Raw genomic sequence first — 25,750 nt, forward strand, 5'->3', positions numbered from 1 at the left:
CACATCCGCCATTGTAGCCTCTAATGATGCTAGTATTTGTGTCGAGGACGTGATGAATAATTTCACCAAGAAGTTTGAGAAACTAAAAGTTGCAAAAACAACAGTTCACACGTTAATAAATATTGAATGCAATTTTACGTTCGAGAGAATTTTTTAACAATCAGTTCAAAGGAACGGTAAAGAAAACCTCTAGATGTGATATGATTGGATCAAGTTTTGACAAAATACAGAAATAGACTTTCTTAACAACTACGTCTTTCTGAATAAACCAGTATTTAATTATAACATACGATGCAGGTATGGCTAGTTAAACAAAGGTAGTCGAGATGCTACAACAACGCTAACTACCAGAGCAAAAATCACCAGTATTTTGGAAACAATCTTCACCGAGAATACCATTCACATGTTTGTCTACGAGTACTGAAACCTGCTAAGAAAGGAAAAAATGGGTAGGGATGCCATCACAAAAGGCGCATTCACTGGGAATTACCTCAATTTCTTAAAGCAATCATAGACGAAATGGACAATTTTCCAGCAATGAAGGGTCACTATCTAGTAACGGATAACATTCCTATCTAGCAGAACAAGAACAGAGGCTGATACATCCACTTACGAGGTTATTGCTACATCTATCTTCCTCCATATTCCCCCGAACTTAATCTGATCGAGAATTTCTGGAAGGTCGCTAAAGACAAAGTTAAGTGTTCCAAGCTTGCTGATAATGAAACCCTTATGAGTAGGATGACTGACAGCTGTGGTGTACTGAAGTTAAATAACTCTCGTGCTATCGTGCAGCATTCAGTGAATTAATTTCAAAAATGTGAAAATAACGAACCTATATAACTATTCTATAATTATAATAAAAAAAAAAACGACTTAAAAAATTCGGCAAGTGCGACTTAATTTTTGCACAAATACACCTTAGATTTCTGCTTTGAGTCTTCGTGATCTTTATTAATTAAATTATTATGACACTGATAAATGTACGATATTTTTTTTTAGTACATTAGGTTTTCATGGATATGAATTATATTTTGAAGGAAAAGAATAATGTTAAATCCAAAGGTAAAGGTAGAGTATAATGTAAAATACAAACTAATGGATGAATTTTTGCTCTGAAGTTTTTAGTAATAAAAACTAACATTTATAATCAAACTTCTACATTATATTATATAAAGAGTTTTCGGATAAGTCCAGGAATTATTTTGCAAAAGTAAGATGAATATTTGCTAAACAAATAAAAGACTTGTAATATCGTATTAAAAATGTATATTTTCAATTATCAATTTATTAGTATTATATAAAAATTTATAATTCATATCAATATAATTAATAAGAGAGCATATGTTCACTAATTTCTCGCCTGTATAATTTCATTTATGAACAAATTTGTTTAACATTTCTGAATTAAACTATTTTTCGAAAATGTCAAAGAAACGTATAATTTCTGGCTTTGAAATTAAGTTAATTTTTTTTTTTTTGAAGGCTTTTTACATATAATTTATAAACCTTTTTTTTTTTCTTTAATTACTTTAAAGTAAACAAAAAAAAGTAGACATTCAACAGTTTTCTTTTATTATTGTTATTATTATTAAATTATTGAAGTTTGATAGACAATATATTATAAAACCAGAATACTATAAGCCTTTATTTTATTATAAACTTAAATTAACCACCAAGAAAAAAAAAAAGACGAATCAAATCTCGATCTTTCTTTTTAAATAAATTTATAGACTTTTTAAATTTCAAGTTATTTATATTATCTCATTCTTTTCCTTCCTCTCCTCAAAAAAAGTTGACTTTAATACATTCAAATAATAATAAAAAATGGAACAAATCGAACAGGCTGTCATGTATGCACTTGGTCCTCAAGTCGATCCAAATTTGAAAGCGCAGGTAAAATAAAAATAAATGTCACTTATTTGTATGAATGTTTAACGCGTTATTCTTATTTAAAAAAGGCAAATGCATATTGTGAACAAGTCAAAAACTCAGATGATGGTTGGCAATTATGTATTCAATTGTTCATGAAAGAGCCGAAAGCGTAAGTAATCCGAAAAAAGAAAAGAAAAATAGAAAGTAAAATCCTGTAATTAATCATATTGAGTTATTAGACTTCCTGAAGCAAGATTCTTTTCACTTCAAGTATTAGAGAACACTTTAAGAAATAGGTATTTATTCATTAATATGCAGATTCATTATTATTCTAACTCAAATATATAGATTTGATACTTTAGATAATGTCGCAGTAGAATATATTCAGCAGACAATGATGGAATACCTTCGTCGGGAATTCGTTGACAACACTATAAGCGGATCTGAAGAAGCATGTAAGACCCTTTCAAATATTTAAATCTACATTTTTGCTCATGCATTTTTTTTTCTTTAAAGTTATTCGAAATAAGGCGGCTCAATTACTTACACTTTTATTTATACATGTATACCCAACAACCTGGCCTAGTTTCTTTAAAGACATAATGGCGGTGGCTAAAACACCTGCTGGTACACCCAGTCACGAAAAAGCTGCTGATTTTTTTTTAAGACTTTGCATTAGCATTGATGAAGAAATTGCTCGTCTCGATATTCCTCGTACTCGAGAAGAAGTAATTCGTAATACAGCTATTAAGGATACAATGCGTTTAGGTGATATTCAGTTGTTGGCATCATTTTGGTTTGAACTCTTGCAGGAATTTAGATCAGTCAATCCTGCTATTGCACAACTTGTACTCAAGAATATTGGATCCTACGTTGCATGGATGGACATTGCCTTGGTTGTTAATGATCAAGTGATGAATGTCTTGTATGATTTATTGTCTGATACTAATTTGCGTATTTCTGCCTGTGAATGTTTAGCAGATGTTATTAGTAAAGGCATGTTACCTATGGATAAGCTGAATATGCTTCAAATGCTGAACTTGACAGATATATTAGGAAGGTTAGATTTGGTAAGATTATACAGAAAGTTATTACTCACGTGAAATAAGCTAATTCATTTGTCTATAGTCTGAACCAGAATTTGTTGAATATGTAGCTCGTTTAATAAACGCAATGGGTACAGAGCTCTGTAAAATATATGCAGAACCTTCACTTCAAGCAGATGGAAAGCAAACTGCTTGGAATATGATTGACCAAGTAACACCTTATCTACTTAAATTCTTGGCAAATGAATATGATGATACTTCTTCTGCTGTATTTCCTTTTGTTAATGATATGTTGTATATTGTAAGTCTTGATAGAAAAAAGAAGTGTACTTTATTTTTAATGTATTTTCTATTATAGTTCAAACGACAAAAGAAACAAATGCAACCTTTCTCTCAAGGTCAACATGAATTTTTGGGTTCACTGTTAAATGTTGTTATCATGAAATTAAGATATGATGATGAGACAGATTGGAATAATGATGAAGATGAACCTGAAGACGAAGCTTTATTCTTTGAGATGAGAAAGGTATATAAAAAAAAAGGAAAAAAGAAAAAAAAAAACTTATTTATCTGTGTATATGCAAATATTTATATTCTCTCTTTTTTTTTTTGTAGAATTTGAGAATATTTGCTGAGCATATTTCAGCCATCAATGAGGAGTTATACGTTAGATATATTCATACATTTGTTATGAGTACATTTAAAAAATATGAAACAGGAACAGAATTAAATTGGCGTGATGTAGAATTATGTGTTTATGTACTTTATTGTTATGGCGAAGCACTTGCAAAGGCAGCTATGATTTTTGTTACACCTAATAACAATGATATATTAACACCTTTAGGTGAAATGGTTTCTGAAATGGTCTCATCCAATATCTCTGCCTATCCCCATCCTTCATGTGCCATGCAATTTTTTGAAAATTTGGCACGTTACTATCAATTTTTTGAGCATAGGCCTGGTCAGCTCCCTCAAGCATTGGGTGCCTTTGTTGACAATCGTGGTTTACATCATCCTGTAAAGCAAATCCGTACCCGCTGCTGGTATCTCTTCCAACGCTTTGTTAAAAATTTACGACCTAGAATGGGTCCTTATGTAGAGAATGTTTTATCTTCCTTAGGTGATCTCCTAACAATTCAGGCAGAACCTATTGTAGAGACAAGCACAATGGATGGTACACCTATGCCTGCTGCATCTACCTTTGATAGTCAATTATATTTGTTTGAGACAGTTGGGTCATTAATTTCCTTGGAAAGTATTGATCCCTTAAAACAAACCGAATATCTTAAGATAGTATTAGAGCCTTTGGTGGATGGTATTCAAAAGTCAATGGTGCAACCTCGCCCAGATGATGAACTCTTTTTGCTTCAATTACATCATTATATTATGGCTATTGGAAGTGTTGCAAAAGGTATATATAGATTTATACTCCAAATATGAATACTTTAATATTCTAAATTTAATTTTTTATAGGTTTTCCTACTTTGGCAAAGCCATCGGAAGGTGTACAACTTCCTTGGACCGTTGTATTTGTTCAAGCTACAGAAATTATTATAAGTGTCTTACAAACCTTTAGTCAAATAGCAATGATTCGAGATGCAGTTCGATATACATTTGCTCGACTTATTACTTGTTTAGGGACTGTAGTCTTACCCTACTTACCTAACTTGATTAACGGACTCTTGACAGAATGTCAAATTAATGAACTCGTTGACTTTTTGCCTTTCATTGGCCTTGTTGCCCATAAATACAAACCAATGATTGAATCTATTGTTGATGAACTTCTTGTTCCACTTGTTCAACGTGTCTTTGATTTTCTTAATACAACTCCATCGGGTACAGATGAAGCACTCCTTCTGCTTGATTTGCGTAAGGCATATCTCAACTTTATCCTTAATTTATTCAACGCTAGCCTTGAAAAAGTTTTCGTGGGTCAAAGAAATGTGGGGCATCTTAATACTATCTTACAAAGTTTATTACATTTTGCCAAAGATAACTCGGATCCTACCACACAAAAGATGTCGTTTGGTGTGTTTTTAAAAATGGTAAATGCATGGGCTACTGATGCAGGTAGTTCTGCAAGTGGTGTACCTGGTTTTGATCAGTTTGTATATAATGAGCTTTTGCCTATTACATTCTCTGTACCAATGAGTGCAGCATTTAATTTGGCAGATGGACAATCACTTTTGGTAAGGAAACCGCAATAGATGATAATATATAAATATTTAATTCATTATTCTTCTTCTAGGTATTTGGTGAGATGACAAGTATTCAAAGAGCTTTGTATATCAAACAGGGTAATGAGTTTATTGAATACATGAAGACTGCATTTTTCCCTTCTATTCAATGCCCACCAGAAACTGCAGAAAAATACTGTCAAGCAGTTCAACAATATGAAAACAGACAATTTAAGAAATATTTCCAAGTAAGTCTATTTTTTTTTTTAGCTAATTAAGTAATACTTTAATCATTAATTTTTATATTTGTTTAGTCTTTTATTACAGAAGCCAAAAGCTAAAACAAAAAAAATGTCTATTAAAAAAAAAATTAAATAAATCCTTTTCCCCTTTTGTATAGTTTATAGAACAATTATAAAGCCTGCTATTCTAATTAAATTATAACTTTCAATATTACTTTTATTTTTATTTTTTTTTTGAACTTGATAGACATATACTAAATAATGTAAAAGGTTTCTTGTACTTTGACACTATTTATATCTGTATATTAATATATAAAAACTTATCTAATCAATGTATTGTTTAAACATACTCCTACAGAGTTATTCATATAAATGTATATGTACTACATAGCTATCAAAGGATTTCTTTATATTTTTTTATAGATACAAATAATATAATGGTCGCTTTTGGTGATTATTATACATAATTGGAAAGAAAAAGAAAAAAAAAAAGAACAAGAAAAAGTATTCATACAATTCTAGTTAATATCTATAGTTTTCCTTTAATGAATTTATTTAAACGAGAATAAATTTTTGCATTATATGATTCACAAACATTTAGAATCAGGAGATAACAAGAACATATTATCAAACACAACAGGACCTCCATGATGTTTTAGCAGGTTTCTGATCTTTGAATATAATCCAGTTTCATCACGCAAAAGAGCCCAAAGTATAGGATGAACCCAATTTTCTTTTAATTCTACCAATAAGGAAGAGAGTTCTACAGAAAAGTATAATTTGTTAGATTCATATATGTATATATATATATACAATATATACCTTCAATGTTTTGTAATACTTCTGAAGGAATAGGTTTCAAGTGATTTAACGCTTCTATATCCAAGTGTAAAGATAGAATATTACTATATACAGCTTTGAAAACATTTGCGTTTGAAGTGATACCAAAAGGACCATTCTGCATAATCTATTATAATGTTTTATTAGTAACTTAACATTGGAATCTTTTATCCTTACAGTTCGAGATGCAGTTTTGATTGCTTTACTGAAAAACACAAGTTGTTGAACTCTTGATATTATAGGCTCAAAGCTGTTAATTTCAGGCATATGTTGTAAATGAAGGGTATCTAAATCTACATTAGCCCATTGTAAATCAATCAAATCTTCTTTATAAATATTAGGATTTTCTTTAGCAAATAGAGCCTTTGACTGTGATAGTTCGTTTTCCCAAATATGTTCTATATATTAAATAAAAAAAAAAAATAATAAGTATTCGTGCAAATAATTTCCTTCTGAATAACAAAAAAAAAAAAAAAAAAAACTTACGAATATTACTATTGTCAGTTAAGCGTGTCATCAAAATTGATTCAAGTGATTTAGATGTACTAAACTGGGTAGTTAAATATCTATGAACAATTTCTAAAGCTCGGTCATGATGTACTGGTGCTTGCAAATGAAGTGCTCTTGAAACAATAGCAGCTATATCATTACGTACATCAACGTCATCATCTTGTAAAAGTTGAGTAATAGCTAATGCAGCTATAATACGAGCATTTTCAACGTTTTGTATTTCAAACGTATTATTGGCAGCAAATATTTGCTCAGAAATAAAGTGAAGTGATTTTACAACTGCTTCACGAAGAGGTAATGTAATGTCCTTTCTACTATACTTTTCAATATAGCTGCTCCAAATAACAAGACATTGCTGAATCCAGTTAGTATCCGATGAAGAATTGCGAAGAATCTATATACAAAAAATAATAATAATAATAATAATTAAAATAAATATCATATAAACATTCATATACATATATATATACCTGTGAAAGTAAAGCACTTAGCAATGGAAGGACAGATTCAGTAATAGACAAGGCACGTTTTTCAGTAAATTGAGCAACAAGTCTATCCCAATATTGTTTTAAAGTGAAAGACATTTTGATATCAGTGGGATAAGGATCAGTTGATTTTATAACCATCAATAGTTTAACGGTTAATACATAGCAATTCAGACTATCTTCACCATAATAAGTCCTTTCTACAAGCAAAGATTGCAATTGCTTTGTACTATAACATCAAATAAACTATGTTTAGAGAACAAGAAAAAAAAATATAATGTGCTAGCCAATAAACATTTATAATTTACCTAGGATATTCAGAGATCGTTTCAAAGTAATTCAAAAGCTTTTGTAGAACCAAGAAGCGTACTTCGTAATCTCGGTCCACAAGTAAGAACATAATATCATCAATTTTTGCATTAGGCTTATACAAAGTGCTCATGACAATAATATTTGCCATACTTTCCCTGACTAAATAAGAACCAATACCCAAAATTTGATCATCCTTAATAGCATCCAAACAATATTTCTTAGTTCTTTTTCGAATATCAGCAAACTTATTCTTAGTAAGTTCCATAAGCTCTGAAAAATAAAAATAAAAATAAAAAAGTCTTCAAGATGAATAACACGAAATACGGCTAATAAAATAAAATAAAATAAAACATACCCGTAATCACTTCTTTATCTTTTCCACCTTCTGTTATCCATTTGGTATCAAAAAAGAATTCACCAATAATATTTAATAAAAGAGCACTGTTGATATTGCAAAATTTCTTTTCATATACTAAATCAAGCATATGAATCATAATACTAGGCATATCATTGATAAATTCAGTATAAGGTGAGTTTTCAGAGTAAAAATGTCCACGTAAAAGGAACTGAACTTGAAGTAAACGACCATGGATTTCATTTTGCGTGATTTGTTCAGGAAATTCCATCAATTGTTTAATGACAGTAACAACATCAAGCACAAGTGGTACAAGGGCTCTAGCTGCCATTTCACGTGTCTTGATACATAATTGTATTAATTAAAATATCTCAAAACATAGTATTATATATTACCTTATAAATAGCACTTGCAGCACAAGGCATAACTAGTGGAATAAAGGGCGTTAGGACAGTTTCCTTCTTCTCATTGATTGTTTCTGTGGAAGGTTGCATTCGAGATAAAAGCGTCAGAATAGGATATAATCCAGGATGCACGCTTGCTGCCAATGAATTCTTCAATAACTGATCTACAGCCGTACTTAATTCTTTTAAAAGGTAAGGATGTAAATCAGAGAAACGAATAAAGAATTCACGACCTGTAAGTGTATTAACACTACTATGCTCATCTCTTGTCTTTTTTGTACCAAATGTTCTCTGTAGTAATGTAGAAAATAGCATAACGGCACAATTACGAATGGCCCAACTATGTGAAGAGAATCCATTAATAGCAAGAGAGAATCCGCTTGAAACATATTCTAAAACGTGAGTTCCTAGTTTAGAATCCATGAAGATTGTACGCATAATATTATACGCATGAACTTGAGGAAGATCAATTCTTTGATCTGCATCAATGGGAGGCTCATCGTGTGCAAGTTTCATCAAATATTTCATTGTTTTAGCAAGAAGTTCCTTTTTCACCGACGGTTCACTGCTAACGATAGCAAGAATGCAAAGTGGAAGCCCTGCACTACGACGGGTAATGGATATGTTACTAGATATAAGGCTATCTAGGTTCTCCTGTAGCCATTGAGAGGGAAGCTGTGCAATGGCTGGGTCACATGAAGTGAGTAAACGCGTATTAAGGGAAACATACGCAGGATAAACCGCAGAGAATGCACCACGGTGTCGAATGCTAGTTAGCAATTGACGGAAAAGTGTGCCACTTTCAACAAGGTCTTTGTAAGTAAGAATTGTGTCATCTTCTGTGGTAGGACTCACAGGTGCTTTTGATATAATGGCTTGAAGAAGTGAGCTTGCTTCCTTAACAGCACGCCAACAACAACTTAAAATAACTTGATGCTTAGGGCCTGTAGTACTGTCATCGCTCATATCAATTGCATCTTCGTCTTCGTCTTCGTCTTCTGCTTCATTTTCTCGATAATCAGTAGGTACATTCCCTTCTGGAGAAGCATCCGATAAAACAGGCATAACCGTATTACAGGTAATATGAATTAGACTAATTGTACGAGCATGGGTTTTCCTCCAAGCGGGAAGATATTTTATTGTACTTGAACTATTATAATCTAATTCTTGAAAAACGTACTGAAGAGCAAGTAATGTACCATGCATTGGATGCTGCTGAGCAGCCAGTAAAAGGTTGGATTTAGCAATATTGACTTGTTTTTCGAGAAGATCTAATAATCGTTCTGTAAAAACAATAGCAGCAGTTGTGTTCACCATAGCTTTTGTATTATTTGTTACAGGAGTAGCATGCTGCTCTGGGCTCAAATCAAATCCAAGACGTATAACATATTTCGTGAAAATTAAACGGAAAATCATGGCACCACTATCACTTTCACCAGCGCGAGTGCTTATGACATTATTTAACCCCCACCAAAGCAAGTCTTGTACATCGCTCTTAGTTTCAATACCAGGAAGTGGACTAGGGAATTGACATAAAATATCAAAAGCCTGAACACGATTGAAATCGTAAGGATTCATGAGAACATCCACTAAAAGCTTTGAGAGACGAGGTGTTGCAATAGGCACCTTAAAGGGGAAATCAGGCTGTTCATCAGTAAATCCTTCAATAGAGGGTAGCTCTGTAACACCAAATATTTTAATAACAATGCTTAAAATACGCAATGTCGTAGCAACACGTTGATAAGACGCACCGGGGTAAAGTGATTCTGCAATATGATCACAGATCCAATGCAAAAAGGATTTGGCTTGATCAATCTCAACTAAAATATCCTGAGCGTCCAACAAGGCGTTTTCACGCTTTATACCTGTATTCTTGTCAGCATAGATTAGAAGTGATTTATAATTACGATATTGAGAGTATAAATTTCCTCGAAGGCGAGTCAAGATTTTACTTAAATGGGCACACATCTGTTGACGGAATTCAGGTGCAGTTGAATTCATATTCAATGGAATAAATAGTTTCAAAAGATCTAACTCTGTTGTAGTTACTTGAGCTGTTGCTTTACGTGACTCACATATTAAGCCAAGTACATCTAAACGCACTTGATCGTCACTATGGTATATAGCAAGCTTTAGAGTTTCGATAGAGATTTTCTTTTGATCTATTTCGGGTACTGTTTTAGTTGTATAAGTTGTACCATCTACAATATCAAGACCTCTACCTGCTTTGAGTACAGCAATAAAGGCATTCAGTTTTAAATCAGGATTGATTTCTAAATTCTCTTTTGGTTGTGTCCATAAAGGATGTTCCAAGTCTTGAAAGGCGTAAACTATATACCAGAAAGATTGAGGTGCAACTTTAAACAATGGTTGTAACAAGAACCCACTCATATTTTTACGTAATAATTCAGAAGAAGCTGTTAAGCAATGCAATAAAGAAGGTGCCCAGAGATGAATCCAAGCTTGAATAGCCATTTTGACTGCTGTATCATCGCTGTCTTTGATTTTACCATTATGACCCTTAAAATCCTTATGGTGAGGAATTGTATCTTGAATACGACGATACAAAAATGCAAGAATAAAGTATGTAATCTGAGGACAAAGGATAAAACTATCCATAGCTAACATACATTTTTGCATCAATTGAGGTTCTGCTTTCAAAAATGCGTCTGTATGTACTTTTTCAACAAGCATATTTAAAAGAGAATATTTTACTTTTCGGTGCCAGTCCATGGCCAATAAATTTTTTAGAAGCGTGTCAATAAATTGACTATATACCATATCTTGTTGATAAAAGGTAGTCTTTATCTGAAGTGTAGAAAGCGATAATTCAAAGATAGCACGTACTTTGTGTTGGATAGAGTCAATAGGATCATCCCAATGATCCCAAACGTATTGAATAAGTATATTCATATTATTAGACTCAATAGGCCCAGAGACAGCATCCATTAATTCTTTTGTATTATATTTTTCCATCATTTCTTTAGTCTGTTGAAGCCATGTTGCCATTGATTCGAAAGCAATAACTTTGCAAGAAGCATCCAGGTCAGCTCTTCCACAGAACAAATTAATGCATATAAAGAGAATTTCATGAATATTTTTTGCTAAGAATCTAATTAAATTAAAAGGAAAAAAAAAATAAAGTAAAGTAAAATAAAATAAAATAAAATAAAATAAAATAAAATAAATAAATAAATAAATACATGTATGTATGTATGTTACAGATCAGTTACGATTATTACTTTTCAATTGCAGGATTTAAAACTATTTGACTTGGCAAATCTAATGTAACAATTTCTTTTCGAAGACTAGAAACCAAACCTCTTAATATAAAAATGATGGGTGCATCACGACTGTTCCAGCTTTCTAAGCTGGTAAGCTTTTCATAAGGGCAACTGACATCAAAGATACGACTCATTTGCTCCACAGCTGCACTAGTCACAAATTCCTTTTTCGTAAAAAACCAACCAAGAACCCAATCACGAGCAAATTCAGGGCTATTAGCTAAATTGATAATAGCACCTATAGCCATACCAGCTACCTGATTGCATTCTTTAATAAATGTTGATGTATCTACACATATATTTAACAGCATTCGCATAGCACGACTTAAAAGAATAATATCCGCGTCATCTTCTTGATTTTCATTTGATTCTAACCTTGAAAATAAGTCAATTGCAACTTGAAGTTGACGAGAGAATAAGACAAGTAATGTTTTAATAGTGAATTGAATATCATTCATAAGTTGATTTGTGTTACTAAGGTTGACAGCAGCAGTTTCTGATTTAATTTGACGCTGAGCGTCTTCAAGTCCACTTACAAGAAACTGAAGTGTATGTTGATATGTTTCGACAATCATATCATGACCTAGTGGAAACTTGAGTGTAGCATAAATCGTCAATGCTTTTTCAGCTAACGATTTTTTATTAAATAAAGATTCAGCATCGATCGTGGTATATTGCATATAATAATGTCTGAATTGAATATCTTTTGATTCGCCTGAACATTTGATAGATGCTTCAATAAGGGGAATAAAAGCTCGTCTAGACAAATTTTCACATGCAGCAAAATAACCTAAAGAAGCAATGGGTTCAACAAGTGTTTTGATCTGTTCTAATTCTACTGGCTGCAATTTCTCAATCGAGTTGACATGCATTTGCATTAATTTAACTAAAAAAAAAATTAATAATTTCGAAAATATATGCATATAAATATATTGTTAATTGAGACATGTATTTTATAAATCGTCATGAATGACTTACCAGCCTCTTTAATGCAAGCAGCTTGTCGGTCATAAGTAGCATCTTCAAGAGTAATAAGTTTTTGAAGAACAGTAACAACTGAAATAAGCTTAATGTTTGCATGAGTTGTCGTGTACTCATCAATGATATTCTTCCAAGAAGCAAATAAAGGCTTTGGAAATTTAATAGGCTTGACGCCTTTCCTTGCCTTTTCCATTTTTAGTTTATACAAGAAAAGGGTAAATACTCAAAGTATTATTGTTCAATTTGATTTAATTTATTTTGGTGGCTTGTTTTACATCCAATTATGTAATATATTTTTTTTTTATATTTATATGAAAAAAAAAAAAAAAAGGTGAAAAAGGGTAATTGGTTGTATATATATAAAATGATACATGTACTAGTTTAATACATCCAAACTTTGATGTATTTATGCTTTAGAAGAAGATGGAACGTACGAAGAGATTTGTTCACAAACTTCATTAGCAAGAGTAGCGTCCTTTAATTTCAAAGCAAAATTAATCAACTTAGTTTCAACTGTACCGTCTTCCTTTGTTTCTGACTCGAATCCAGCAAATCTAACAAATTTATCTTGCATAATAAATACTTTCATGCCTTCAAAAAGTAAAAGATTTAAAATAAGTCTGTAAACTGAATCTGTACGCATCACAAGACGTGCTTGCATTCCCTTTTCTTCATCTTCGTCTTTCACATTAATACGGAATATACCAACCCCACGTTCTTTCCAATTGCCAGAAGCTGTATCCAATGTAAATAATTTGGCTCTTGTTTGATAAACCGTATCTTCATCTTCTTCACCAGTTTTAACTATATACATATATATATATATATATGTGTGTGTGTGTATATATAAGTTACTCTTCTATTATATATAAAGATTTCTCGTTACCTTTTGTTTGTTGCTTAATACCAGGAACTTTAACTTTAGGCCCTTCTCCAAATGTACTAATGGATGCACTTGTTTCATCTTTTTCACCATCCAATTCTGTTTGTTTTTCAGTATTTGTATTCATATTTGAGACAGTAATATTTGCATTTTTAGAAGTAGAATCTGATTTATCTGCAGGTGAAGAAGCTAAAGCATTACCAGCGGAAGCAGCAATAGCAGCAAATGGTGAAGCAGTAGCATTAACAAATGAACCCCATGAAGGAGTTGAAGTCTTTTTATCTGACAAATTATCATTTGTTGAAGTGAAAGCGTTAGTTGTTGTCGTTGTTGTCGTTGTCGTTGTACTTCCTAACGATTTAAATCCAAAACTAGATGTATTACCAAATCCACCAAATAATGGCTGAATTAACAGTTTTCTTTTAACAATTCATACACAAAAAAAAACTTTTTTTTTTATTTCCTCTTACCTTTGAAGAAATAGGCACTGTTTGGTTTGCTGCAGCCCAACCTTTTGAACCAAACCCAGAAGAAGCGCCAAATGTATATTTTGATTTACCATTTTCACTTTCTGTATCTTTAGTTTTAACATCAACTTTTGTCTTCTGCTGACTATTATCATCTTCAGCAAATTCCCCCCAATCATCTTCCTTACCATTACCACCAAACTTGGTAAATGGATCAGAGGTTATCGTCTTTTCCTTGTTAGATTCTTTGTCTTCATCTTTTACCTCGACATTAGTTTTTGCTTCTTGTTTCATTTCTTCATCTTTTTCTGAAGTTTCTTTTTCCTCTTCTGCTTCATTCTCTTCTGAGCTATGGCTCATTGTTTCATCATCATGTGATTCACTAGTAGCAGTACTATGGTTATCTGTCAAATTTTTATCAGTTGTTGACATGTCCTTCATATTTTTACGAATTGTACTGATACTAGTAGAATTATCCTCATCATCGCGTTTACTATTTAAACAAATAATAATTAGTTTTTGTTTTTTTTTCTTTTAAAGAAAAAATATGTCAATTACGTTTTTTTTGGAGCAGAAACAGTAACAGAAGAAGTTTCCTGAGAAGTATTAGACTATATAATAAAATATTTTAATAACTAGTGGTTGATTTCTTAAAGACAAAAAAAAAAGAGTAAAGTATCAAACCTCATTATCTATCTCTTGTGGTGTAACTGGTTCTACTGAATGAGCTCTTCCTCTCTTTTTATTTACTGAAGAATCATCTACAATAGTATGTTAATTCAAAATAAATCTTTAAATGTATAAATATATTTATTTATTTATTTGAATTTACCCATTTCATTTATAGATCCAGATGGTGAAGACATGTTCTTTTTTTTTATATGTATATGTTTATTTTCTTTTATGTTAATCTATCAAAAAAGAATTCTCCAAAAAAAAAAAAAAAAAAGTTGTAAAAAAAAAAGGAAAAATACATACTTAATCGCGGAAAAAAAAAACTATGGGGGAGTTTAAAAATGATAATAGGATTACTACTTACTTATTGCTATAGTATCGATGAGGTATAGTTTCATGCTATATCACTACAAGCCTTATTGATTCAATAAGTAATTATTTGACATACATACAAATTAATGATAAATATTATAGAAAAAATATGAAAAAATAATATGCATTCTTCAAACAGCTTTATTCTTTAAAAATATGAACTCGCATATAAAGCTGTATGATATACTTTTTATATATAAAAATCAAGATTAAAACGGGACAATAATCACTTTATTTGTAGTGTAATAAATTTAACATTAATACTATTCAAAGAAATGTAAAACTGAGCAGTTCTATTGAATATGCAACTTATGATATATAATAGTAATAATGTTCATTTATATATATATATTTAACTGTAAAATTAATGAAGAATAGAAAAGAAACATAAAATACCCAGATCATTTGTTTAATATATAGTTTCTTTCATGTCTTGAAGAAAGAAGATTTATAATACAGTCTTTACTATAATTAGCTATTGCTTTATAAGCATATCATTTATCATATGCTCTTCTGATATAACATGGTGATGACCATAAAGAAGAAAACAAAAACAAAAGCTCGTGTCACTCCTAATCATTCATCCTATATCAAATTATAGTAGAGCTAGTATATCATATAAAGATATGATATATTGTATGAACGTATATCACTACAAGATACATATTTAAAATATAGATATTACTACTTGTACATTTAGAAACTGTCAAAATTTCATGTAGTATGTATATATAGCATTATAGCCTATTGATGTATTTAATATGTAGTCGTTCTCATACTACTACTTTGAAGATATGAGTGACAACACTTATATTTCCAAATTACTACTTTCTTTCGTTCAATTAGAGTTTCTTAGGCTCAACATACCTGTCTTTTTCATCGTAATTAAGATAGCACTAAAATTATACAAAAAAATATATAGTTCTTTAACAAAATAGTCTTACGAGTTGGAATAATACTTGAATTCATTTTATAGTAATTTCAGTATAGATATCAATAGTTCCCATTTATGTATCGTCTTTGTTATCAAATTGATTACATCGAATATTATACCAAACTGTATTATTATAATAGCTATTATTCAATAGTATTTTTTTTTACTCATATTTATATTGTTCAATCAACAATAGGAGGCATTCAATCAAATGTAGCTACTGTAATAAAAATTTTAATCTTTAGATAACACAGGGAAAAAAAAAGCTTTACTGATGAAAGTAGATCAAGTAATCCCTTTGTATTTGAATATCTTATTTAATTCTAGTAGGATTTGATATTATACTTGTAATATAATCGCGTTTTTGTAGTAGATTATGCAACTAATTTATATTTTTATTTTCCCGTAATTCATTCTTATATTTCAGGAAGTTGGATGCATAAATAACAAATCAAGCCCTCTTTTTTTTTTTTTTTTTTTTTTTTTTTTTTTTTTTTTTTGTATCAATAGTGTTATGATCGATTTTCGCACGACTTACTATATTTGGACATTGATTTGTCAGATCAAGTCCTGGGAAGGTACGCTTCGTCATATCTGACCTTGTCTTACTATCCCAATTGTTTCCACATACTTTTGGTATTTTTCTACAACAACAAGCATATATGCAATACTTCAGCTTACAATGTCGTATTCTAGTTCTTTAGTATACATAAGATCTATAACTTTACTTTTATATATATAAAATAAAGACGATAAAACAGTTTTACAGACAAATAGGCTCTTTATATGCCGTTGTTTTAACGGGCGTACTTATGCCTTTTATGATTTACTGGTCTGAGGCTAGTATAAAGGTTTAACAACATGCTTCTCTATTGTGTAAGGATTTTATTCTTATTCCTATTGGTCTTGATTTGTCAGTAAAGTTATCATCCATCAATTAAAGTAAGCAATTATAAAAAAGGGAAAGATTATATGTAGTTGATTTCTCTCCTCTCCCTTTCTTTCTTTCTTTCTTTCTTTCTTTTTCTCTTTTTTTTTTTTTTTTTTTTTTTTTTTTTTTTTTTTTAGTTATTCACATAATAAACTATATAATTCAATGTCTACTACTAAAGAAACTAGTTCTAATACAACATTAATTCAACATCAGGAAATACATCCTCTTGATCAGCTTTCTGGTGATGAAATCATTCAAGTAGCTCAAATTACTCGTCAAAATAAACCTAATATTGATTTTGTCTTTAATACGATTACCCTTAAAGAGCCTAATAAAAAGCAAATGCTTGTATATCTTGGATGGGACAAATCAAATCGTGTCACTAAAATTGAACGTGAAGCCCTCGTCATTGCTCTTGAGAAAAGGACAATGAAATGCTATGAAGCTGTAGTTTCTTTAACTCATTCATCCTTGAAATCTTGGGTCTATGTTCCTGATGTTCAACCTATTTTAACGATGGATGAAATGTTTGAAGTAGAGGCGTTGGTTATCAAGGATCCTATGGTGCGTCAAGAGTGTCTCGAATTAGGAATCAGAGATATGTCCAATGTCTTTTCTGATCCTTGGGCTATTGCTCGTCATGTGAGCCATCCAGGACGTGAAAAGCGTTTAATGCAAGCTCTTATGTATATGCGTACTTGTGAAGATGATAATCAATATGCCCACCCACTTGATTTTGTTCCAATTATTGGTAATACATATATATATGATTGAGACTTATATAGCTCATTTCTATTATTTATTTAGATGTTGGTCTAATGAAAGTGATATCTATTGAACGCATTAAGCCTAGAGATTCTAAATTTACTCGACCCACTATTCCTCTCCAGCAACACAACTTCTTGCCTGAATTTATTGGAGAGGAAAATTACCGAAAGGATGTGAAACCGATCATCATTCAACAGCCTCATGGTGTTTCATTTGTCGTGAAAGGACATGAAATAGACTGGCAAAAATGGAATATGCGTATTTCTATGAATTATCGTGAAGGTTTAGTAATTCATAATGTAAGCTATCAAGACGGTCCTGAAAGGCGTCCCTTATTTTATCGTATTTCGCTTTCTGAAATGGTTGTCCCTTATGCTGATACAAATTCACCGCATCATCGTAAACATGCCTTTGATGTTGGTGAATATGGTCTTGGCTTATGTACAAATAGTCTAGCGTGAGTAATGATAATAAGAGGTGCGGTGTGTATTAAACACACATGGCTTATTAAAATAATTATTATCATCATTTTTTTTTTTTTTTTTTTTTTATATAGCTTGGGTTGTGATTGTCTTGGTTCAATTTATTATTTTGATGCTATTTTTAATGATCATGATGGCAAACCTTTCCATGTCCCTAATGCAATTTGTCTTCATGAAGAAGATTATGGTATTTTGATGAAGCATACTGATTATCGTAACGGTCGTGCTCATACCATTCGTTCTAGAAGATTAGTTATCTCTCAAATTGTTACAGGTAATCATAAAAGGGATTGAATTAAATATTTACATATTTATATAGTTACTAATTTACAATTTACATATATATATATACAGTGGCTAATTATGATTATGGGCTTTATTATTATTTTTATCAAGATGGTACATTCGAATATGAGGTTAAAGCTACAGGTGAATTAAATACACACGTTTTGGCTGAAGATGAATCAACTGCTGGGATGGGCATGATTGTTGCTCCACAAATTAATGCCCAGTACCATCAACACTTCTTTACTATGCGTATTGACCCAATGATCGACGGTCTTCGTAACTCTGTTCAACAAGTGGATACCTATTCTTTACCTTACCCTACTGGCCATCCAAAGAATCCCTTTGGTAACGGTTTTACATCCTCATACAGAACCCTGAAGACTACAAAGGAAGGCCAACAGATGGCTAATTATGACACTTCACGTTTCTGGAAAATCGTAAATACCGAACGTATTCATCCTTATAGTAAAACTCCTGTAGGCTGGAAGATTGTATCAGGACATACAGCTCCACTTTATGCAAAACACGATTCACTAGTAGCTGAACGTGCTGGATTTGCGAAGAAGACATTATGGGTGACAGTCTATGACGAGCGACAGATGTTTGCTGGAGGCTTCTATTGTAATCAATCAGGAGGTAACGATACGGTCGAGATTTGGGCTAATCAAGAAGAAGTCAATATTGAACAAACTGATATTGTATTATGGTATACATTTGGTATCACCCATTTGCCTCGAGTTGAAGATTTTCCTATTATGCCAGTTGAATATTGTGGCTTTACTATAAAACCATGTAATTTCTTTATGGCAAACCCTGCATTGGATGTACCACCCACAAATAAAAAGATAAATCATTCAGTTCATGCTAGAGATTCTATGATCCAAAAACAAGACTGCTGCTCTAATAAACTATAATCAATTAGAATTATTTTGACTGTATAAAGATTGTAAAATAAAATACCATAATATAAGGAGTTTATTATTATTATTATTATTATTATTATTACTGCAGTATATGCGGGGATTTCAAGTATAATAAATAAAATAATGCCAACTATCAGATATTTTTTTTTTTTTTTTTTTTTTAATTATTTCCAATTACAATAAACATGGAAGACGAGATTGTTCAAAAAATATATAGATTAGCTAGTGAATTAGTTTATCAGCAACAGAATAATCAAGATCTTGCTTCAGGTTTAAGTTCTCAATTATCTGAATTAAAAGTAAATGAACATAAAATGTACCTGAATTTGTATGTAACTAAACTATTGATTTGTTATTATAATTATTTAGAATAAAGCAAGTACAAAATATAATTTAGATGGTATATAACTCTATTATTGATAGACACTTTCATTGAATTAATTTTTTATATAGTTCAAGACATTTATATACCTAATCCTTTATTACCCGAACAAAGAGATGAAATTATAGAAAATTTAAAATCGCAATTGGACATTGCAATAGCAGAAAAAAAAGCAACCACCTTGTTGAATCAGCAACTACAAGCAGAAGTAAAAGATTTACAATCTATTATAAGGGAATATGAAGAAGGTTTTGAAATGATGACAAGTAAACTTAGAGTGCATGCTGTAAGTTGTATATGAACTTGGAAGTAATTATATATACATTTATATTTAGTATTAATTTAAACATAATAGAATACAAGAACAGAAGGTCAAATAAGGCTTAAAAGAGAATATGAAGCTCTACTTGATGCGGAAAAAGTATAATAATAAGGAGGAGGAGGAAGAGGAGAAGGACCCTACATTGGTATTAATTTTTTTTTTTTTTTTTTTTTTTGAAGAGTACAACGGCAGCATTATTTATGGAAAATATAATGCTTCAAACACAACTTCGAAAATTATCAAACTGTTTACGTAAAGTATTTGAGCATGAATCATCAGAAGATAGCCATGAACAAGAAATAGTTCAGTTAAAAAAAGAGAATCAAGCTTTATTAGAATTGTTAAAGGTATCCAAATTATCAGAACAAGAGCCTATGATAGAAGAAAAGTCATCCCCTGTTTTAAAAGTAATAAGAACTGCAGGCGTTGTTGAAGAATTCTTTAATGATGAATAAATACTAGTTGAATTATTATACCCTATTCTTTTTTTATTACGTAATACGATTTTCCCACTTTTGATTTCGTAATATAATCCATCCTTTTAATTTAATAAATAGTATCAATTTATATTGAGAAGGAATGAATACTACAGATAAGGGTCATGAAAAAAGAAAAATAAGTGAATTGCAAGTTAACATCTTTTTTTTTTTTTTTAATATGAGTAGAAAGACTACGATAAAATAAGAAGCTACGCTACTAAATCTTATATTGCAACTCTATTGTCTCTTTTCAAAACTTAAAATAAAGAAAAAAGATAAAGGATAAAATAGGAGTTGAGAAGAACACATTAACATCAATTAATATGTACAACAATAAAAGTCATAACTTCCTTATAACAAGACAGGTAAAGAGTGATCTATTATATCATCAATACCCTTCTGAACGATATGCTAAACTATATATGTATAAAAAAAAAGAGGAAACAAATATTTAGTAATGTGGAGACTTTGTAATGAGAAAAAAAAAAGGTCATCATGGTCAATTGACTACTGACAATATGATGTGTTTGAAACAGACCATGTGAAAACGATGTCGTGATAATTGAAGACTAGGACCTTCTTTAAGACAAACTTGAATTTTCTTCAGGTGATTTTTCGGATATTAAACTCTTAATGAATATAAAACATCTCGAATAAGCGACAGACTCATTCACGAATATGAAGCCTATTCATGAACACATCAAGACAATCTATAAAAGCAAAGGAATATAAATATGTCTTGTCTGAAAAAGGGAGCCATCGACCCGTATTATATTAATGACAGTGGAAATACGCTTTATTAACAAATATACCTATTTTTTTTTCTTTCCTTCTGAACTAGAGTGGTGTATGATGTGATAGCTACAGTATCTCTACTTTAAATTTAGACGATGTTAGTTTTTTTTTTTTTTTTTTTTTTTTTTTTTTTTTTTTTTTTGGACGAATTAAAATTAAGACATTTACCTGTAATGCAACCTACATCTCGTCAAGGAAACTGTGTTTATTACGGCGATTGGGGGATGGAAAGTTTATGAGCTGCTCCTTCTGAACGCTTCAGGAGCTCCATGGCCACTCCAGACAGAAAACGATATAAACATTATGTTTTTCGATGCTCTGATGTCTCTTTGCCAAAGTGTATGGCAAGTTGTACAGACAAGTACACTTTGGTCTTTGACATCAGGATGCTTCACCATCGTTCTACTTTTACAGGAGTCGCATATCTGAAAAGTACGTTATTCATCGATAGGAAAAAACTGTCTGATTTACATTTTATTTTATCTAAACAGGGTAAGAATTATGTTCAGCAACTACGCGGCGAGATACGTTCTGTTTTGCTTTCCGTTTGCCGCCTCAATCTGAATATTGATCCGATACTCTGGTTACCCATAACACACAGTAAGCGCAGTCGAACTATTCGATGGCGTCTTGGTTGGTTACCCGAAGGAATACCTAAAGCCTACCCATATCATCCTTATGTACTCTTTAGTCGGCCACACGCCACTGAATGCTTGCACATGCACACTCGTTTATTCTGGCCACGATCAATTGCAGATCCCCTTTTCCTTTCTTTTAAATCATCTCCCTCAGCATAAGTACCTAAATTCTTAGGATGTTCCTTCCTGGCTCTATCGCTGACCAGTTATGCGCACCATTCTACAGTAAATAGATTACCTACTATACGACAAACTATCCCCTCTCCACTTCTTGACTCGGGCAGGAAATGGCTCAACTGGTTGTCCCTTTAAACTTGTTAGCAATATTCCTCTTTCTTTCTCACCTTCTCTTCTTCCTTTCCTTTACCTTTTTACCTCTTGTCCCGTAAGAGGGTTTTTAGAAACTTTTTTTTTTTTCACATAATTTGAACTGACCTGGGCAATTCAATATAACAAACATATTATGTACTCATAGGTCGCTTTATAAATTTTAATTTATAAAAAAAAAAAAATGTTTAATCGTATTCTTTTTGAAACACAGCAATGAAATCCCTTTTTTTTTTTTTTTTTTTTTTTTTTTTTTTTTTTTTTTTAGTTCTTTCTTTTTTACTATAGTCCATTCAAGAATGTATTGCATGCGCTATTTTGTTCCTCTACTCTTATTACCATTCCCTGATGCGCCACCTATTTTTGTTATTTTATTTTTAATTTCTTTCTTTCTTCATCAAAAACCTTGGTAATAAACAAGAACAATTCAACATTATTAATCTTGACTATATATAAACATATACATATTTTTTTTCTTTTAGTATTTATTGTACATTATTGTTAATTGCTCTATTTTCTTCTACTTGTTATTGGGGTCAAGGTAGATGTTGGATTGATTTACAGCAAAATCGATTATTTGACGTACGACAAGATTCAAATGCGACTTTTGGACAAGGAGAAGGCTGGTGGAATTGGAAGATTACTTTGCCCATAGGACAATTATAAAAAAAAAAAGACGAAATGACATGCAAAAGATATTAGACAAGATTGTATTATAATTATAAATATTACGAAATTAGGTTTTCTTTTTCCTTTCTCAATACCCACACGATTGTATTTCAATGCCACTACTGATAATAACAATAATAAAAAAAAATACATTTATTGAAGCGTTTAAATAAAAATAAAAAAGTAAACTAATATAGAAATTCGTTATTACAAATGATATGTCAATGCGTCTGTATGTTTACATACATCACTTGCAAAATAGTAGTCAATACAACGGTTTAAACTTCAGACGAATATGCATACATACATGCAAATATGTATTTTTCGTTAAATACCATTTTAGTCAATATGAAGAATACATTTTAAATTGCTATAGTCTAATTCAAAAATGAGCTTAATATTAGTGAATCTATATTTTATTCTGACGCCTAAATCAAAAAAGGAACTCTATTTGCTTAAAATGACAAGAAAGTTTGTTGGTGGCATAAAATAAAGACCGGATACCATTTCCATTTACTTTATAAGACAGGTTTTAGATGAGTAGGCAAAGTTTCCTAATACGAAATACATGTATTACTTAATAAAGGAGAATGTTTCAATTCTATGTCAAAAGAAAAAAATAAAAATAAAAGAGATCTTTTTTTTTTAATAAAAGAACTAGTATGTTTGTTTATTTACCTTTTTTACTTCCTAAAACAAAAGACCTAATGGAGTCATTCTGGTTAGTGTTTGTTAACATGTTATATTAAAAGCAGGTTTATACAAATATTTTCAACAAAAAAAAAAAAAAAATCAAGTCGGTAAAAACAACAGATAAAATGTTTTGCGAAATGCTTTGTAGACGGTCTCAACAAGTATTTTATATGGGCTTTATAATTATTATGATACTTTATAAAGTTTTACCTTTTATAACAAACTACTTTTTTTTTGACTTTTGTACAACATTTTGTTTTTTTCAAGGTTTAATGTTTTTCTTATTCAATAATAAAAACATCTTTATTTAGTCACATTTAAGAAAAAAAAAAATTAATACATGACCAAGGCTTCATTTGATGTTTAAAGGAAAAAAAAAAAGGTTATGAAAGTGGGGTTAAATACATGTATTTTTCATATGTAAACAATAGAAAAAAAAAATATAATTTCCCATGGACAAGTATATTTAAAAAACTAGCTTTAGGACTTGTTGTATTACAACACACTTCTTTTCTCTCTCTTTCTCTTTCTCTTTTTATTAATGAACAGTGTAAGAGCTCAAATCCGAAAATTACCACCAAAAGCTGTCATTAAGCTATTACGTAAAATATTTGCATTGCCTGCACCTGCTGCTAGACTTATTTTAAACGACATAACAAGAGCAAGGAAAAGCCATCTTTCTTGGATTCATCGAGTAAAATTAGGTACTCATAATCAGTATGATTGGTCAGGTTGTTGGATAGGTGAAAATATTCAGAAACTAGATGATCAGGCATTATTAAAGAGAATCTATGATGCTGATATTATTCTATTTTATGTTCATGGTACCTGAAATAAAAGTGGAGTTTATATTTGTTTAAATATGAGATATTAACCTTATATTTATAAAAAAAAAAAAAAAAAATAGGTGGTGGCTTTCGTATTGGTAGTTGCACAATGTATATGGATACAAATATTGCTTGGATCAATATATTAAAAGAAAAGTATGGATTAAGCTGCATGATGATGTCGATTGATTATAGGTAATTTGTGAAAAAAAAATACAATTATTCTTTAGAGATGTCATTCATTAAATGGGTCATTAACTAGATTAGCACCAGAGTATCGTTATCCAAGCCCAGTAGAAGATGTTGTAAAGGCTTATGAGCATCTTATTCAAAAGCTAGGAGTCAAAAGTGAAAATGTAATTGTTATGGGTGACTCTGCAGGAGCAGCACTTGCGTTAGAAATGTTATTTATTACTCATGATCCAAGTATGTTTGAAATTGTGATCGAAGATAGTGAATCAGCAGGATCACACCCTATCCTACAAGAATTACCAAGACCTGCAGGTCTAGTCTTAATCTCTCCTCTAGTAACAGATAAAACAAACTCAGAGTCATGGAAAGTGAATCAAAAATATGATTATATTACTCAGTATACAGCAAAAGTGATTAAACGAGACTATTTTGAACCTATTCATAATTCACAAGATGAAGAGGAACAGCAACGTATTTTGGGCATTGCTAAACTAGAAACTGGATTTAAAGCATTCATGACTCCGGAAGTATTAATGTATATTGGTAATTTAGAAGTGCTTAGAGACGATGCTTTACAGTTAGCTATGAAGGCAGAACATGATGGAGTGAATTGGCAAACTGTAATCGAAGATTTTGTTCATGACTGGTTTTGTGTTCGTGAAGTTGTGAAAGATAAAGAAGCTATCAAAAGAGCAGATCATATTTTTGCTGATTTTTGTTATCGAGCTATTAAAGGGGAAAAGGTAATGCTGACACCAAGACTTAGTTTATTAGATGTAATTAAAGAAGAAGAGAGTAGTATTGGTAACAGCAGTAGTAGCACTACTTCATCATTATTTGACTTTAAGTTCTCGAAATTATCTATTTTGGACAATGATTTTTCAACACCACATACCAATTCATCTTCAAAACGCTCTTCATCAAATATTGTATTTGTTTAATAATAATAATAAAAATCGAAAGTTAATTATTTGTTTGATGAAGCCTGATTTATTGTAATATGACTTCTTTCCAAGGACCTCTATTACAATAAGTTTTAGTATATTCTATCCGACTCTAATAATCTGCTATAGAAACTTGATTACAAGCTTCAGCCATATTCTCTTGTAACCTTCTTAATTTAAAAAAAAATAGCATGGATAAGAGTTTATTAATATATTTATTGATTGCATCCATAATAGATTAAGAG

The 25,750-nt window shown here is 30.9% G+C and overlaps 7 protein-coding genes across 7 annotated transcripts; 6 read left to right on the forward strand and 1 right to left on the reverse strand.

Moving 5' to 3' along the window:
* Positions 1-1,537: 1,537 nt before the first annotated feature.
* BX663DRAFT_464282 (armadillo-type protein) lies at positions 1,538-5,514 on the forward strand. The gene is made up of 11 exons (XM_051524015.1): positions 1,538-1,896; positions 1,962-2,044; positions 2,115-2,171; positions 2,224-2,330; positions 2,392-2,945; positions 3,004-3,222; positions 3,280-3,447; positions 3,537-4,332; positions 4,395-5,110; positions 5,170-5,346; positions 5,413-5,514. Exons 1-11 carry the CDS (start codon positions 1,828-1,830, stop codon positions 5,437-5,439), a joined length of 2,973 nt encoding a protein of 990 aa, XP_051387855.1. The 5' UTR covers positions 1,538-1,827; the 3' UTR covers positions 5,440-5,514.
* A 1,015-nt stretch (positions 5,515-6,529) lies between these two features.
* Positions 6,530-14,293, reverse strand: BX663DRAFT_528521 (putative death-receptor fusion protein-domain-containing protein; the record flags this gene model as incomplete). Its single annotated transcript, XM_051530168.1, has 12 exons — positions 6,530-6,549; positions 6,667-7,084; positions 7,161-7,404; positions 7,484-7,757; positions 7,843-8,182; positions 8,238-8,479; positions 8,501-11,358; positions 11,489-12,416; positions 12,509-12,733; positions 13,031-13,315; positions 13,398-13,797; positions 13,865-14,293. The coding sequence occupies 12 exons, from the start codon at positions 14,291-14,293 to the stop codon at positions 6,530-6,532; spliced, it is 6,663 nt and encodes a 2,220-aa protein (XP_051387856.1).
* Positions 14,294-16,938: 2,645 nt separating this feature from the next.
* BX663DRAFT_547531 (copper amine oxidase) lies at positions 16,939-19,228 on the forward strand (the record flags this gene model as incomplete). The annotated part of the gene is made up of 4 exons (XM_051531018.1): positions 16,939-17,527; positions 17,584-18,001; positions 18,101-18,300; positions 18,381-19,228. The coding sequence occupies 4 exons, from the start codon at positions 16,939-16,941 to the stop codon at positions 19,226-19,228; spliced, it is 2,055 nt and encodes a 684-aa protein (XP_051387857.1).
* Positions 19,229-19,390: 162 nt separating this feature from the next.
* On the forward strand, positions 19,391-20,592 carry BX663DRAFT_492290 (uncharacterized protein). Its single transcript, XM_051525191.1, has 5 exons — positions 19,391-19,536; positions 19,607-19,637; positions 19,691-19,905; positions 19,975-20,040; positions 20,121-20,592. The coding sequence occupies exons 1-5, from the start codon at positions 19,423-19,425 to the stop codon at positions 20,394-20,396; spliced, it is 702 nt and encodes a 233-aa protein (XP_051387858.1). The 5' UTR covers positions 19,391-19,422; the 3' UTR covers positions 20,397-20,592.
* Positions 20,593-21,808: 1,216 nt separating this feature from the next.
* BX663DRAFT_492294 (uncharacterized protein) lies at positions 21,809-21,993 on the forward strand (the record flags this gene model as incomplete). The annotated part of the gene is made up of 1 exon (XM_051525192.1): positions 21,809-21,993. A coding segment is annotated over one exon (185 nt), but the record flags the coding sequence as incomplete, so codon positions are not given.
* A 469-nt stretch (positions 21,994-22,462) lies between these two features.
* BX663DRAFT_557097 (uncharacterized protein) lies at positions 22,463-23,098 on the forward strand. The gene is made up of 2 exons (XM_051531750.1): positions 22,463-22,589; positions 22,663-23,098. The coding sequence occupies exons 1-2, from the start codon at positions 22,480-22,482 to the stop codon at positions 22,844-22,846; spliced, it is 294 nt and encodes a 97-aa protein (XP_051387860.1). The 5' UTR covers positions 22,463-22,479; the 3' UTR covers positions 22,847-23,098.
* A 985-nt stretch (positions 23,099-24,083) lies between these two features.
* BX663DRAFT_547534 (Alpha/Beta hydrolase protein) lies at positions 24,084-25,502 on the forward strand (the record flags this gene model as incomplete). Its single annotated transcript, XM_051531019.1, has 3 exons — positions 24,084-24,366; positions 24,450-24,564; positions 24,632-25,502. 3 exons carry the CDS (start codon positions 24,084-24,086, stop codon positions 25,500-25,502), a joined length of 1,269 nt encoding a protein of 422 aa, XP_051387861.1.
* Positions 25,503-25,750: the final 248 nt, after the last annotated feature.

Source organism: Cokeromyces recurvatus, assembly GCF_025118155.1.
Source record: "Cokeromyces recurvatus strain NRRL 2243 chromosome Unknown BX663scaffold_1, whole genome shotgun sequence".
NCBI classification, from domain to species: domain Eukaryota; kingdom Fungi; phylum Mucoromycota; class Mucoromycetes; order Mucorales; family Mucoraceae; genus Cokeromyces; species Cokeromyces recurvatus.

Excerpts from the sequence above, each read along its gene's own strand:
- BX663DRAFT_464282 (XM_051524015.1), top strand. The coding sequence starts at position 1,828 with ATGGAACAAATCGAACAGGCTGTCATGTATGCACTTGGTCCTCAAGTC. Across the intron at positions 2,172-2,223 it reads GAGAACACTTTAAGAAATAG|ATTTGATACTTTAGATAATG; the intron begins GTATTTATTCAT and ends TCAAATATATAG. Across the intron at positions 5,111-5,169 it reads CAGATGGACAATCACTTTTG|GTATTTGGTGAGATGACAAG; the intron begins GTAAGGAAACCG and ends TTCTTCTTCTAG.
- BX663DRAFT_492290 (XM_051525191.1), top strand. The coding sequence starts at position 19,423 with ATGGAAGACGAGATTGTTCAAAAAATATATAGATTAGCTAGTGAATTA. Across the intron at positions 19,537-19,606 it reads CTCAATTATCTGAATTAAAA|AATAAAGCAAGTACAAAATA; the intron begins GTAAATGAACAT and ends ATAATTATTTAG. Across the intron at positions 20,041-20,120 it reads CTCTACTTGATGCGGAAAAA|AGTACAACGGCAGCATTATT; the intron begins GTATAATAATAA and ends TTTTTTTTGAAG.
- BX663DRAFT_557097 (XM_051531750.1), top strand. The coding sequence starts at position 22,480 with ATGTATTGCATGCGCTATTTTGTTCCTCTACTCTTATTACCATTCCCT. Across the intron at positions 22,590-22,662 it reads TTTCTTCATCAAAAACCTTG|TATTTATTGTACATTATTGT; the intron begins GTAATAAACAAG and ends TTTTTCTTTTAG.